We start from the raw sequence: 13,946 nt of genomic DNA on the forward strand, positions 1-13,946 counted from the left end.
TGCGCAAAAACCGGACGCATGCGCAGCAGCGGAGTGAAGCCGTTGCCCTCACCTTAGCGCCCTCTCCTGAGGGAACGCCTCGTTGCCATGACACCGCGCGGAGGGCGGGGCCTCGGCGTCATGGCAACAGGGCGCGGCGCGAGGACGGAGGGGGTCACGTGGCCTCACGGCACGCGCCTTTGCCCTTTCCCTTTCCTTCTCTCTCCCTGGGGGCCTTGAACCTCCTCGCTTCCCGTAGGTGGCTGCCAGTTCCCGCCCAGACGCGGCGACGACGCTGATTGGCTGAAAGAGAGGAGCGGGGAGGGAGGGAGGAAGGCGGGGTCCTTTTGGCGCAGGCGCAGTGGGGGGGGCGGCTCAGTGAGGAGGCGGCGGGGCGGCGGCGCGGACGGTTGTGGTGTTGGCGCGCGCGCGCTCAAGATGGTGAGAGGAGCTCGCGCCGCCTGAGGGGGGATGGGCGGGACGGAACGGAACTCTGTGGGGGAGCGGGGTTTGTGTACGCACAGCTCTTTCCTGCGGGTTTGGGCTCAGCCCGGGTCGGGAGTGAGGGAAACGCTCCCTTCTGAGAAGAGCTCTGAGGAGAGCGGGGCTCGTGGCGGCTGTGGGAGCCGTGGGGAAGCTTAGATCTGAGGAGAAATAAGCACAGGGGAAGGCGGTGCGCGCGCAGCGCTTGCAGCTGGAGGAGCCCCGTGACAGCAGAGCCTGAGATTTATTTTTTTTTAGTTATTTTTATTTATTCTTTTTTACGAAGTTTAAAAACGCAGCCGTTGAGGCAGGGAAACCTTAGGAATTGTTGGGTAACGGGCGAGCTGGGGCTGTGCGAGGTGTGCTGGGGGGAGGCTCAGGAAGCGGTGCGAAGATTGCGTGTGTCAGGGCAGCAACCTGCGGGTGACACCGCTGCTTCCTTCCCCATCGTCAGCGTGGTGACTCATAGGGCAGCTGGGTGCTGCTTCGGAAAGCTCAGGCTTCACAAATGTTGCTCCCGTTTTTTTAAATGCTTTGGGTTTTTTTCCGCTCGTGCTGCTGTGTGTTAGTTCCATGTAGTTGGCTTGTCAAGTCTTGAGGGAACGCCTCTTTCCTTTTAAGGGCTATATGGTGGGAAAAGAAATCCTTGATAGCAATGGAGGAGAATAGTCTTGCTTCAAGGATACAATGTAATGTGTTTATAGTTAAATGTTGGCTTTGAGGAGGGATGGGAGGACAGGAAGGCGTGTTGTTCTTAAAACCTGCTTTCACAGAATGGCTCGGGTTGGAAGGGACCTCAAGGATCATGAAGCTCCAACCCCCTGCCACCAATGCAGGGCCACCAACCTCCCTGTTTCGTAGCTGCCCAGGGCCCCATCCAACCTGGCCTTCAACACCTCCAGGGATGGACGGGGCATCACAGCCTCTCTGGGCAGCTGTTCCAGCACCTCACCACTCTCATAGCAAAGAACTTCCCCCTGACATCCAACCTCAATCTGCCCTCCTTCAGCTTCAAACCATTTCCCTTTGTCCTGCTGTTATCTCCCCTTTCAAAGAGTTTATGGGCTCCCTTATTTCCTAGTTTATGTGTTTGCGTTGAAACTTCTGACAGATGACTTCAATTCCATTTCCTAAGAGTTTAAGGGCACATATCCCTGATGTGGGGGTATTTCTCATATTAAAGAGCTTTCTCTCAGCTGTCTTTTACCTCTGCAATTCTCTCCATAGAGTGAATCTCTGGTGGTTTGTGATGTTGCTGAAGACCTGGTGGAGAAGCTGCGAAAATTCCGGTTCCGTAAAGAAACCAACAATGCTGCCATTATAAGTAAGTTTAAAACGTGACTGGCGAAGATCCTACGATCCTGTGGGATCCTTTCTTTCTTCCCATGTAGTTTTGTTGCTGTAACAGGTAGGTGTGAGCCAAGAGTCTGCGTCTGCCATGAACTGGAGTACCTCCTGTTCTGCCTCTCTACTGCTAACAGTAGAGAAATACAGTTTTAATGACATGAGGCCTGACTTCATCTGCTCTTGGTAGAGCTTTTTGTGGTTAGTTGTGGCTCAGAGTTCATGGCTGGTTTTAAAATGATAGCAAAAACAATTTGTGGCATGGTCACTTCAAGTTTGTAAATTGTATAGCTTTTAAGCGTGATATTTTTGACCCTTGTCTCTGAAATCTGCAAAATACATGTTGCTGTGAACAGCCTTTGTATAACTTCTGACTTCAGGGATTTTGTGAAACCACGGGGCAGGGTCTGAAGAAATAATGGAGGGATGAGAAATGTACTTGTGAGGTGCTGTTAAAAAGCTTTATGCTTATGTTGTGTAAATCACTTGAAAGCTGATCTGTGTTTTATTTTGATTTGTAGTGAAAATCGACAAGGATAAGCAGTTGGTGGTACTGGATGAGGAGCATGAGGTTTGTTAAATGCATTGTAAATAAGAGTATCTTCAGCCTGCAATGTATTGTTGTCTCTAAGGTACTGCCTTAGTTTCAAATTGTTATCAAACTCTTAATCTAATTTGGGTCATGAGCTGGTTTGAATGCATGGACACTGCATGTAAAGCACGGTGCTATTAATAGTGGGACTGCAGAAGTGAGGAACTGTGAGGCAACAAATGAATTGCACGAAATATAAGTTAATTCAAAGCTGTGATGGTGCAACTCTGTATGTAAGAGGCATCTTTGGCACCTGCTGGCTTCTCAAAGACTTCTCTGCAGCGTTTCCACGTGGATCTGCATATGGATCTCTGAACTCATCTGCTGTCAGTTAGAAGCTAGGCTTGCTAGTCCTTTGCAGCTCCTAAATTTGATAGATGGCATAGTAAGCCACCTTGTAGTATTTCTTAATGGTACATGGGGCAAAATTAAATCCTCCAAAGGGATTGGAGCGTTACTTGTAGCTCTTACACCCTAGAATGTAGCAGCTGACATAGTGTTTGAGTGGCGTGGGGGCTCTTGGCTCGTTCAAGGAGCAATTTCTCAAGGAGCACCTTTTATGTAGCTGGTTTTTAACAGATACTTATTTGGATGTGCTTGTTTACCTCTGTTTAGTGCTGGAGTTACAAAAGCACTGTAGCTGCCAGCTTATCCAACTAGAGCCAGAATGTTTTCCAAAGTCATTATGCCTAAACTAGGGATGATTATTCACATTAATGTTTAGTCACAGAAATCTATTAGCAGACAAGCTTTCTTAAGCTGTTCTAGTAATCTGTGTTAGAGATAGTTATCAATTAAACTGGAGACGTGCATCTAACTTGCAGGTGTTTTACCACCCCACTGTTGTGCTTTAGCCTTCACAGTATACCTTCAAGTGCAAGTTCATTTGTTCAAATACTGCTTGTGTTTAATGTTACCAGGGTATTTCCCCAGATGAGCTAAAAGATGAGCTGCCTGAGAGACAACCTCGATATCCTTTTGTGCTGCTGGCATTTGTCTTAGTCGCTCCTGGAAGCTGTTCAAATGTTTAAAGTTGAACTTCACCTTTTTAGGCTAATGCTTGCCTGTGATGAGACTTCAGTAACACTTGATTTGTGAGGCATCTTGGGGATCAGTTCTCGTGATGCACCGAATGATTGTCCCAGTTCTTAAAGACTTAAAGCAGCGACTGATGCAGTTAGGCCTTTCCCAAGGCTTTATTTCCTTCTAAGCTACGCTCTGTAACATTTAGGGAAGTGCTGTTAACTCACAAAGCGAGTAAAGTGCTCCAGTTTTGCATGTTGCTACTTGCACATACAGAATGCTGCCCGTGTAACTTAGGATCTGTTTTGGTGCTTTCCTAGCATGTGCTCCTTGCTGTTTTGCTGCAGGTACTGCTGCTGGGAGCACTTTAGGCTGGGATGTAGGGGAGAATCCCTGTGCTGAAAGAGGGGAGGGGGGAAAAAAAAATAAAAGAAGTGAGTTGGCAGAGGGAAGTGAACTTTTTCTAACTAAACAAAACAAGAGGGGTACTTAAGCTACAGCTGATGAAAATATCTGTTTTCAGTATCCTTCAGAGCTGGCTTGCAACGTTCCAGGTGCCATTCTGAAGCTTTACTTCCATGACTGTCGTGCAGTAGGAGGCTGTAAAGCTGGAGTTCAAACTCCTGAGAGCACCTGGAGCAGTGAAGTGCTCGGTCTGTGCTGAAGGGATGTGGCTTTCAGCAGGCCAGCAACAAGACAGCCATGAGTGTGAGAAGTCTTCTTACCAAAGTGGAGGAGGAATCTTTGCAATGAAAGGGGTGTTTTTAGCTGTCTGATCTTCAACAGCTGTAAGGAGGCAACCTTCACCATCTGGCTGCTGTAGAGGTTGGTAAAAACAGGCAGGCCCAGTTCTGAAAGTCAAATATGGAAGTGAAAGTAAAAGACAGACTGCAAATTTGAGTCATCTTCTAGAACGCGTGACTTCTTTGTGCCTGTATCAAGCTCTGATCATTGATGATTATCCTCACCAAATAATTGGTTTCTCAGTTTCCTTAACCTCAGAAAAAACATTTATTGTGTACAGTTACAAGTATCAGCATGAAGATGGAAGAGTTTCTTATCCGCTGTGCTTTATCTTCTCCAGTCCTGTTGGTGAGTGAACCCTGTGAATGGCAGCTACTGCGTGCTGTGAATGTGGGAATGTTCTTTGCAATAGAGGAGAAGATAAGTGCTTAATGCTCAAATATTGGTGCAAGGCTGAATTTATTTATGCCTGTGCTGCAATCAGGGCACTATAAAGCTGTGGCACTGCCTGGAGACCTTTTTTGGAAGAGAGGAATCTCTAGTATATTAACTCTGTCCTCACCATCTGCTCGAGGCAATTGTTAACGCTCCCATCTGCCCAGATCTCCCTACTTGCTAGAGGTTTTCACTGCATTTGGGGTTCACATTTAAGACACTTAGGTAGTAGAGTGCAAATATGCTTTGTTGTCCATTTCTGAAGGCTGAAATGAAATATCAGTTTCCTGCATAGGTGTCCAAATGGTGTGTTTTTCTGACTGGGCCCACTGTGATCTCAGTGGCACGCTCTGTAACGTTTTCCTCTGAATGACAGGAGCCTGCAGTGCTCTGCATCTGTTCGTGTAGGTTTAGCAGTAATGCATTTCCTTGTCAGCCTCTCTTCAAATCTTGGGGATTCCTCAAAGCATGACCAGAGTGGCTTCAGGAAATGAGTGAGGAGAGGGCTAGAGCCACCTCTGTATGTCCTGCATCTGGGGTGTTAGACAGTGGGCAAGAGGCAATTTCTGTCCTTCTCAGAAGGCCGTGTCTGGCTGTGAGAGGATCAGGACTGCATAAAAGGGAAAGGATGGAAGCTAAGAGGATTTTCTTGCAGGCCTATATGTAGTGGACAGCAACAATTGCCTCTCAGCAGTGTTGTGATTTGGAAGTGTCACAGCTGTAGCTAAAAAGGAGAATAGGAAGCTCCATAACTCAGATCTGGGCAGGTAAAAGTGTGAGTGAACAGAAAATATCTGAGGGGGGGGAAAAATAAGTGTAACCAAAGATCATCCCAAGTTTTTACAGCTTGCTTCACAGCAACCCCCATCTTACCTGTGCAGGGAAGTGTCTAATATAAAAATCATGGTACATTTCAGCTGACTTGGTTTGATCTGAGTTTGATCTTTGCATGTGCTATAAAGATTGGAGTAGAACAAGGAGAAATTTCTGGAAATCTTCCAGAAGGAGCAGGATGGCAAAGAATGGTGTGTAATGTAACCAGCACACCACTGCAGTGGCAGGAATTACTGCTTGGATGGCTGTTTTATTCTGAATTGCAATTCCAGTTCAGGTACTGCAGTATCAGATGTTTCTGAGTAGAAATACAGGTGCGTGTTGAGAGCATTGATTCAACTGTTTAAGTGCCAGGTATGAGCAAAGATAATACTGAAGAATATAGACATTATACTGAAGTATGTACAGAACTGGTCACTTTTCTGAATTTAAGAAGTGGCCTAATTCAGCTTTCAGTTAAAAAAACAAATAACTTTGAGGTGTAGCAGCTGAAATAACCAAGCACCACCTTTGTCTTTTTTTTTTCTCTCCACACAACTACAGGATGCAAGCCTGAGCAGCAGATGATGTATGCTGGGAGCAAGAATAAGCTTGTACAGACAGCTGAGCTCACTAAGGTATAATTAATTAATCGAAGTAACTGCCTCTGCATCAAATGTGGTTTGCTGTTTAGTGTCTTGCTTGAACCCAGCATGAAAAGGATGTTATGAGACTTTTTAATTACAGTGTGTAGATTCTGTTTTAGGAAGACTGAAGACAGCAGGTTTTCTTGGAGGTAGGGGGGATTTCTTCTCTTTTAGAGGTCAGGAAGAACAGTGTTCCAAAAAGTAACTGAAGTACCCTTCAGTAGGATGGAAATCTTCACTTCCACAGTGTATTGAAGTACAGGCTAAAGTTCTGGTATGGTATAGACTGGTTTTGGGGTTTGTATGCTCACAGAACATACCTACATACCTTTCAGGGTATGTGACATTCGTGCCAAGTGCTGAACAATCCTAAACCTCCCTGCGTTTGTCCTCTCCAGTACTGAGACCAGAAGAAATCATAAAATGGCCTGGGTTGAAAAGGCCCACAATGACCATCTGGTTTCAGCCCCCCCTGCTATGTGCAGGGTTCCCAACCACCAGACTACCTAGGAATGGATGTGAAAGTCCATGATTATCTTCCTTCTGAAGTTGTTTCCTCCCCCTTCAGATGTGCTTTACTCTGCCCTTCACTGAGCCTCGATTCATTCTAGCTCGTGCTTTTTCTTCCTGCTGTGACTTCTGCATGTGAGCTTAAGTCCTCTTATTTTTCTCACCGGCTTCCATGTTAGCTTGGCTCCTGATAAGCTAAATGAATGCTCTAGAATTCCATTTAGAATGCTAAATTTTTTGTTCCCCTCACCCTGTATCTTTTACAAGAGAAGAAAAATAGCATTAGTTGGTAGTTTCACTGCCTGGACATGAGGGGCAGCATTCAGAGTCCAAGCCATGTGAGATGGGAAACAAGGGGAAAAAGACAAACAGCCAGAATTGTTTCATGAAGAGGATTAAAATGCTGAAATGGCTCAGGAAAGAACTGATATGGAGCTCATTTTAAAACAGTGGGTTCACTGAGAAGCTTGAATTGTGTGTCCTCCAAAAACCTGGTGGCCCTGCTGGTGGCCCTGCTGGTGGCCCTGCTGGTGGCCCTGCTGGTGGCCCTGCTGGTGGCCCTGCTGGTGGCCCTGCTGGTGGCTCTGCTGGTGGCTCTGCTGGTGGCTCTGCTGGTGGCTCTGCTGGTGGCTCTGCTGGTGGCTCTGCTGGTGGCTCTGCTGGTGGCTCTGCTGGTGGCTCTGCTGGTGGCTCTGCTGGTGGCTCTGCTGGTGGCTCTGCTGGTGGCTCTGCTGGTGGCTCTGCTGGTGGCTCTGCTGGTGGCTCTGCTGGTGGCTCTGCTGGTGGCTCTGCTGGTGGCTCTGCTGGTGGCTCTGCTGGTGGCTCTGCTGGTGGCTCTGCTGGTGGCTCTGCTGGTGGCTCTGCTGGTGGCTCTGCTGGTGGCTCTGCTGGTGGCTCTGCTGGTGGCTCTGCTGGTGGCTCTGCTGGTGGCTCTGCTGGTGGCTCTGCTGGTGGCTCTGCTGGTGGCTCTGCTGGTGGCTCTGCTGGTGGCTCTGCTGGCCCTAGCTCACTTTCTGCAGCTATGCAGTTAGCCAGATAAAGCTATTTCAGCACTAAATCAGTTATTTTCAGTCTTGTCGGAACAGGAACAGTAGAGTGCAGTGAAATACTCCCCTTGTTCACTGCCTAGCAGAATGTTCTTGAAGGCTTGTTGATTTCATTTGCTTGAATCTCCTGAAAAGATAACCTGCTTGTTGGCATCTCAAGGACAGTACAGAATTAGCTTACCCTCTCAAGGGTGTTAAAGCTCAAATTCTAAATCACCTGCACGTAGGGGATGTGAAGAGTTCCCTGGCTACTTTGGTCTCGTTTGCTGCTTCCAGGCTTTGTTGAGAGCTGAAGACTTGCATGCAGCTTCGGGTTGGTTCTCTGTGAGCCTTCTGAGGTATCATGAGCCCCTTTCTGTAAGGACCAACCTGTTATTAGATGCTGTGATTTTACTTCAGAACAGCTGTATGCTGGGCTTACAAGCACGCTTCCTGAACTTGGATCTTAATTCAGCCTAGAGGTTAAATTAATTTCTGCTGTTGAAATACATCCTATTGCTGAGATATTTAAGGAGTGCTGTGTGAGATGGTGTGATTTCAGAGCAAGTTTAAAGTGTAGCAAATGTTGTCACCTGCTTTTTTTTTTTTATTTTTAAGAACAAGAATGAAGTCTAGAAATAGGAATTGGAGAATTGTTGTCAAGGCATTGACATCCTTTGTCAGTCTTCCACTGGTATTACTGTAGAATAGTAATCAATGCATTCAGGAAAGCAAAGGAGAACTCTTGGTTACTGCTTTGTACAGCTTAGACAACTGATGTGGAAAGGTATTGCTTGCATTGTATCCAAGTACCAGCAGCACAAATATTTCTGCAATGTGATTTTTATTTAGGTATTTGAAATAAGAAATACAGAAGATCTAACCGAAGAATGGCTGCGTGAGAAACTGGGCTTCTTCCATTAAGAAAACCTCTGCAATGAGTATTTATGTACCATCCTGATCGTACTGGAACCAGACATGAATTCTTACAGCTAAGAATGCACTGTGTTTGCATCTTGTTTCCTGCAGTATGTCTCTTGTGCAAAGTTTGTGCAAAGAATAGCAGGTCTGTCTCCTTGAAGTAACAAATCTTTGCAGATGTTTCCTTACGTGTACCTGGTAAAAGGGAATACTCCTCTGCAGGGAATCCTTTTGCACTCTTGTGACTAATATTTCTACAACTAAAATAGTTCAGTTCTGAGTTTATATACAGGCATAATTTGGAAGCTGATGCTAACTTTCTGAGCTACAAATGCATCCTTACGACGTGTACTAGCCATTTATATGCAAAAACTGTGTACTGTCATTATTGTCAGAATTTATGATGTCCCCTCAACTTTTAAACCATTTAGTGTTCAACAGACAGAATCCTTGTACAGCAGACCTACCCATTTATCCCTCTGTGTTCTGTCCACGTGAACTTCCTCAAATTCTTGGAACTCATTCTTGTCATTCCAGTAATTCCTCAGCTGACTGAGGCAGTCGTACTAAATTTCAGGGCTTGGACTGTCCAATTCTCATGCAGATGCAGTCTTACAGGGACTAGAAGATCACCAAGGGCTGAGTTACGACTCTGGTTCCTCTCACACCAGACGTCTGGCGTTTCTAACTTGCTACACTGTTAAGAAGTTTACCTCTTTGCTCCTTTCCTCTCACACGAACACCTGTGAATACTGTGTGCCTTTAATTTGTTAGCTTTAAAAGGACTTGAGAATTTTACACTGCCACTTAATACAAATTTGGTAAAAACCTTTGTTAAAGAGTCCAAGTAACGTCCTTCCTAGTGCCTAGTGCTGCAGATGGCATCTGTAAAACAGGAGCCGACCTCCTTGTCTGAGCAATTCCAGTCATCTGCTCTGTTCCTAGGAGTCCAGGAGGTTGAAGCTTTTCATGGTACTGATTTATACCTTTGTTGTTATACGAGTTGGCCACACGTAGCTTTTTCACTATTTTAATGACAGTCTCTAATTTTCTTAACTGCTTGTTAGTCAGAATTACATTCCAGATGAAAGCTTTTGCATACAGGATTTGATTTATTTTTTTTTCAGTGACTTACAGTTCATCTCTTTGAAACAGTCAAGATTCTAATGTGCAAATAGTGTGTAACTTTTATAAATGACCTTTTTACGGAGCCATTTTATACTGAGTAGAGTAGCTGCCTGCTGTGGGACGTCGTGTTCAGCCAACGCAGTGGCAGGAGGAGTGCTGGTGTGTGACAGCATCTCACTGTCTTACCGTGTTTGTTGTGCTGCTGAGTGAGTGTGTGGAAGAGCAGCTTCCTGCTGATAACATACCTTAAAACACAGCTGCCCTACCAGCTCTGCTTGGTGAGGAGGGACAAGTTGTTAAATCTGGAGGCCAGTATTTCATGCTGTGAAACCTTTGCCAAATGAAGGTCTGGTTGTTTTGTTGTTTTTTGTTTGTTTGTAGGCATATGTTGTTAGTGTTCTAACACTAATTCCTTAGAGATCACAAGGGATTGATTTGCAGAGGTCCTCAGTGTGGATAGATTTCTTAGTTTGATGTTACTGCTCATTTCTTTGTATGTGGATCTGACTTGAGAGGAGCTCTTCAAAATAAGTGTTAGAATGATTCAATCAAATTGATCTTTCAGTTCTGAAAGGAAATGCTTGTAATGAAAATACAATTTCTCTGGTGAACTGGAAAACCAATTTCATTTCCCTGGACGAAAAAAGATGTTGCCTATGAAACTGCTTGATCATTCTCTACTACCACCTTTTATTTCTTAACAAACGTTGTGTAAGTAAGACTTAACTTTAGAAGAATGATGTCAGTGATGGCATCAGTGTTGAGGCAGCAGAAGTCTTGTTTCCTTGGTGTGCTGCAGGTAAGGCCTGTTAAAGTGCAGCGTGGCTGAAGAAAATTTGCCACTTGAAATATTCAACTTGACATTTTTTTGATTGGGAAAACTGGATCAATAGCTCTTATTACTGTATTTCGTACACTGCTGGGCTGCCAGCATCCAACTGCTGCTTGCACAGGTCTCAACAAAAACACCTGTAAAAAGGAGAAGGAAGGAGCTGCTGCAGTCAGATGAGTGAAGCAGGTTCTGCATCTCTGCATCGCTCCGCCTTCTGCTGAACAACCTCTGCTACTTGAGATCATGTCTGTGTAGTGGAGCTCTTCATTTGGAGTTCTTTACTGTTCACTTTGAGTGTTCTTGCTTCTTCCACTTAGGGATTTCTGCCTTAGATGCTGCCCTTTGAGTCTTGCAGAAAGCAAACTAGTGCTAAAGCCCACGTTCTTGGGGAAGGTGGTATTGATGCTGCTCAGCCTGCCAGTGTTACTTTTGTAACAGCCTTGCTTCACAGCTGTGGCTCCTTCCCTGCTTTGAGCTGTGGCAGTGAGGAAGAAGCAGCTGCAGGTGCTCGAAGGAAGACTACACAGAGGATGTTTGCCATTCTAGGCTTGTTGTTTTCTTGTTTCCAGTGTTTTGGCACAATTATCTGCCAAGTGCTGCCCCAGGCCCTTGAGATGTAGGTAATGCTAATACTTGGTTAAGCAAAGACATTGATGATATCCAAATCTGTTCCGCACAAATGCTTTTCTTTGTTATTTGTCCCACCTTATCTATGTCTATTCCTTAATCCTCCCCCTTTAAGATCAGAGGGAGGTTGGTGTGTCTGTGTTCAGAAGGCCAGTATATTCTGACTGTGATTTGCTGTTACCTGACACCATGTGCTTGTCTTGTATTTTCAGATCTCTAAAGATGGTTCAAACAAGATAAATTAAATAATGCAGCCTATGGGAGCCTTTGTAGCTGAAAGGTCTGAGAGTCAGCATTTTCCATTGTGAGCTCCTATTTTTCAGGAGTTTGTGAATTGGCCATCAAATCTTTGGCCAAGAGTTTAAGGTCTTTCATAAAGAGACTTCTGCCACAGTTTTGCTTTCAGTATTGACTAGATGGCTGGGATACAGCTCTTGTAATCCTGCTCATTGATGGTAAACTGAATTAAAGCATGAATTTGCATGGCAACCCATAAAATGGACTTGTAACGTTCAGATATTTTTTAACTACCTGTAAATGCTGATATTTGATGGTTCAAGTGTGTTTCTAGAATCATGAATGCTGTTCTGAGCTTTCACAGGAGGCAATAATGATGATGTTGACACCTTTCCACTTCTCCAAAGGAGCATCTTGTGTATTTGTACCGAGATTCCATTTTTGTACCTTTAACTGTAAAATAAATAGTCCAGAAATCAAGTTAAGCAAGCAAAGGGGATCTGAGTCAAACACACAAAAGCAAGGGGTGCTGACAACTCCTCGTGTCGCTGTGCTTGCGAGGACTTTTGAAGTCACACCTTTTGATACGTGCAACCAGTGACTGCAAAGCACAGCTGTGCTGTGACATGAGGACTGAGGCTCTTTGCTTTTGCTGTGTGGCCCAGGCTTGCTGTGCCTCGTGCACTGTGATCTGTCCATGTTGGTATCAGTGCTGCAGGTGGCAAAAAGGTGGGAGGGATTCATGGCCAGTCTTGGAACCCAGCAGTTCCATGAGCATACCAGTAACCAGTACAACTTCCATATGCTGTTTAGTCTCTGCTAGTTCATATTGCATGTTCACTTTAAACCAAATCTTTTTTGCTAAGCATGGTGCTTGTATTGGTATAAATAAAATGTTTAATTAAGATGTTCTGTTTCCCTGTTTTAATTGCAAAGTAGCACAGAGAGCATGGATCTACCTGAAAGGGGGAAGTCATTAATGTTAGCCACGACCTTCTTCCTCCCAGCAACCTGGAACTTGCTTTGAACTTGTCTTGTGGTGTTTAGTGTCCACTGGCTCTTCTCAGGGTAAGAATTCCTCTTTCCATCCATTATGAAGGGCAGCAGCAGGAAAGAGGACAGAATGGCTCTTCAGAATTTCTTTTTCCTTTTCCTACTTGTTGGAAAAGCTGCTGAAAATAGTTGTGGTGATTCAGTGTCAGTAGCTGACGTGTCATCACTTCTGCCAGTGCTGAAAAACAGAATTAATGGACCACAGTTCAGATATGATAGAAGTAAACCCCTTCTTCCTCAGGTGCACGCAATCGCTGGTGAATTTAACAGCTGTGATGGAGGTCATGCACAGCAGCTTCACAGCTGGCTTCTGAATGGCTTCCTGGTCACCTGAGTATGTTACAACAGAATTTGTTGCCAACAGCTCTGAGAAAGTTGGCTGAGCTGCTGTGGAACAGAAATGGCTCTCGAGAGCAGCTGATGAAAGAGAAGAAGAAAGAAAAGATGGGAATAAAAAGCTCTCATGTTGGGAGGAGGTGACCTGGGCAGCCCCGTGGTGTTCTCTTGTTCACTGAGGGTGCTTAACTAGAAAATGTAGGCATAGCTTACTGATAATTCTAGGTTATCAAGATGATAAAAGCTGACTAAAAAGCTTTGCAGAAGGATACAGAGACGTGAAGGGCAGCCCTGCTCCCATTCAGAAAAGGTCATTGGCTTGTAATAGTTATATGGAAAGGTCAGTTGAGTGCTTATTAAAGTGAAAGCTAGAGCAGGAATCAGGAACAAAATGGAGAACCTCTGTGCAGTGATACAAATCTGCTTGAATGTCATGTACAGGCTGTGTTTTCTCTTCCAGATTTGTCAACACATGGCTTGTCTGAGATGAGCTTGCTAAGGAGATCTCTTAGAATCACAGAATCCTCAGAGTTGGAAGGGACCTCTGAGGACCATCCAGTCCAGCTCCCCTGCAACGAGCAGGGGCACCACAGCTCCCTCAGGTTACCCATGGCCTGATCCAGCCTTGCCTTGAAAGCCTCCAGGGACAGAAGCATCCACCACATCTCTGGGCAACACATTTGTTTTCCAACTTTATATTGAGAAGTTAAGCAAACTTGGCCACTGTTACCCCTTGAAGCTTCTGTATCTGCTGCTCCTTTTGGTGATACTGAGGCTGTGCAGTCTTGTGGGGATGGCAGGTGTCTGCTGCAGCCTCACCATGGTCTGTCTGGGTTCTGTGTCTTTTCTCCAGTGGATCCATAAAGTGAAGGAGATGATTTTGATACCTGTGCATAGATGTAGTAAAATCTGCACGGTTGGTTTTGTGCTTGTTGGTTTGGGCTTCTTTCCTCTGGGCTGCTCTGTGCTGTTTCATTCCTTCAGGGACAGCAAACATCCCCTCGGTTAACCTCATTCACCTTTGGTGCTAAGTGAGGCATCGCATGCAGAACGTGATTGAGCTCAGCTGAAATGCCTCTGACAGCTCCAGCAGCTCCTCAGCAGGAGGCAGAGGGGAGAGGAGAGCAATTATCAGCCAGAAAGACACTGAATGCAGAACAGATGTGAACACTGGGAAAACAGCGGGGCTGTCTTTCATGGCAAATTTACTGCTGCGG

The 13,946-nt window shown here is 45.3% G+C and overlaps 1 protein-coding gene across 1 annotated transcript; it reads left to right on the forward strand.

The window, feature by feature from the left end:
• Positions 1-227: 227 nt before the first annotated feature.
• GMFB (glia maturation factor beta) lies at positions 228-12,247 on the forward strand. Its single transcript, XM_048949234.1, has 7 exons — positions 228-420; positions 1,690-1,786; positions 2,328-2,377; positions 3,319-3,368; positions 4,431-4,513; positions 5,978-6,051; positions 8,448-12,247. Exons 1-7 carry the CDS (start codon positions 418-420, stop codon positions 8,517-8,519), a joined length of 429 nt encoding a protein of 142 aa, XP_048805191.1. The 5' UTR covers positions 228-417; the 3' UTR covers positions 8,520-12,247.
• Positions 12,248-13,946: the final 1,699 nt, after the last annotated feature.

This window comes from Lagopus muta, chromosome 6, assembly GCF_023343835.1.
Source record: "Lagopus muta isolate bLagMut1 chromosome 6, bLagMut1 primary, whole genome shotgun sequence".
In the NCBI taxonomy this organism is placed as follows: Eukaryota; Metazoa; Chordata; class Aves; order Galliformes; family Phasianidae; genus Lagopus; species Lagopus muta.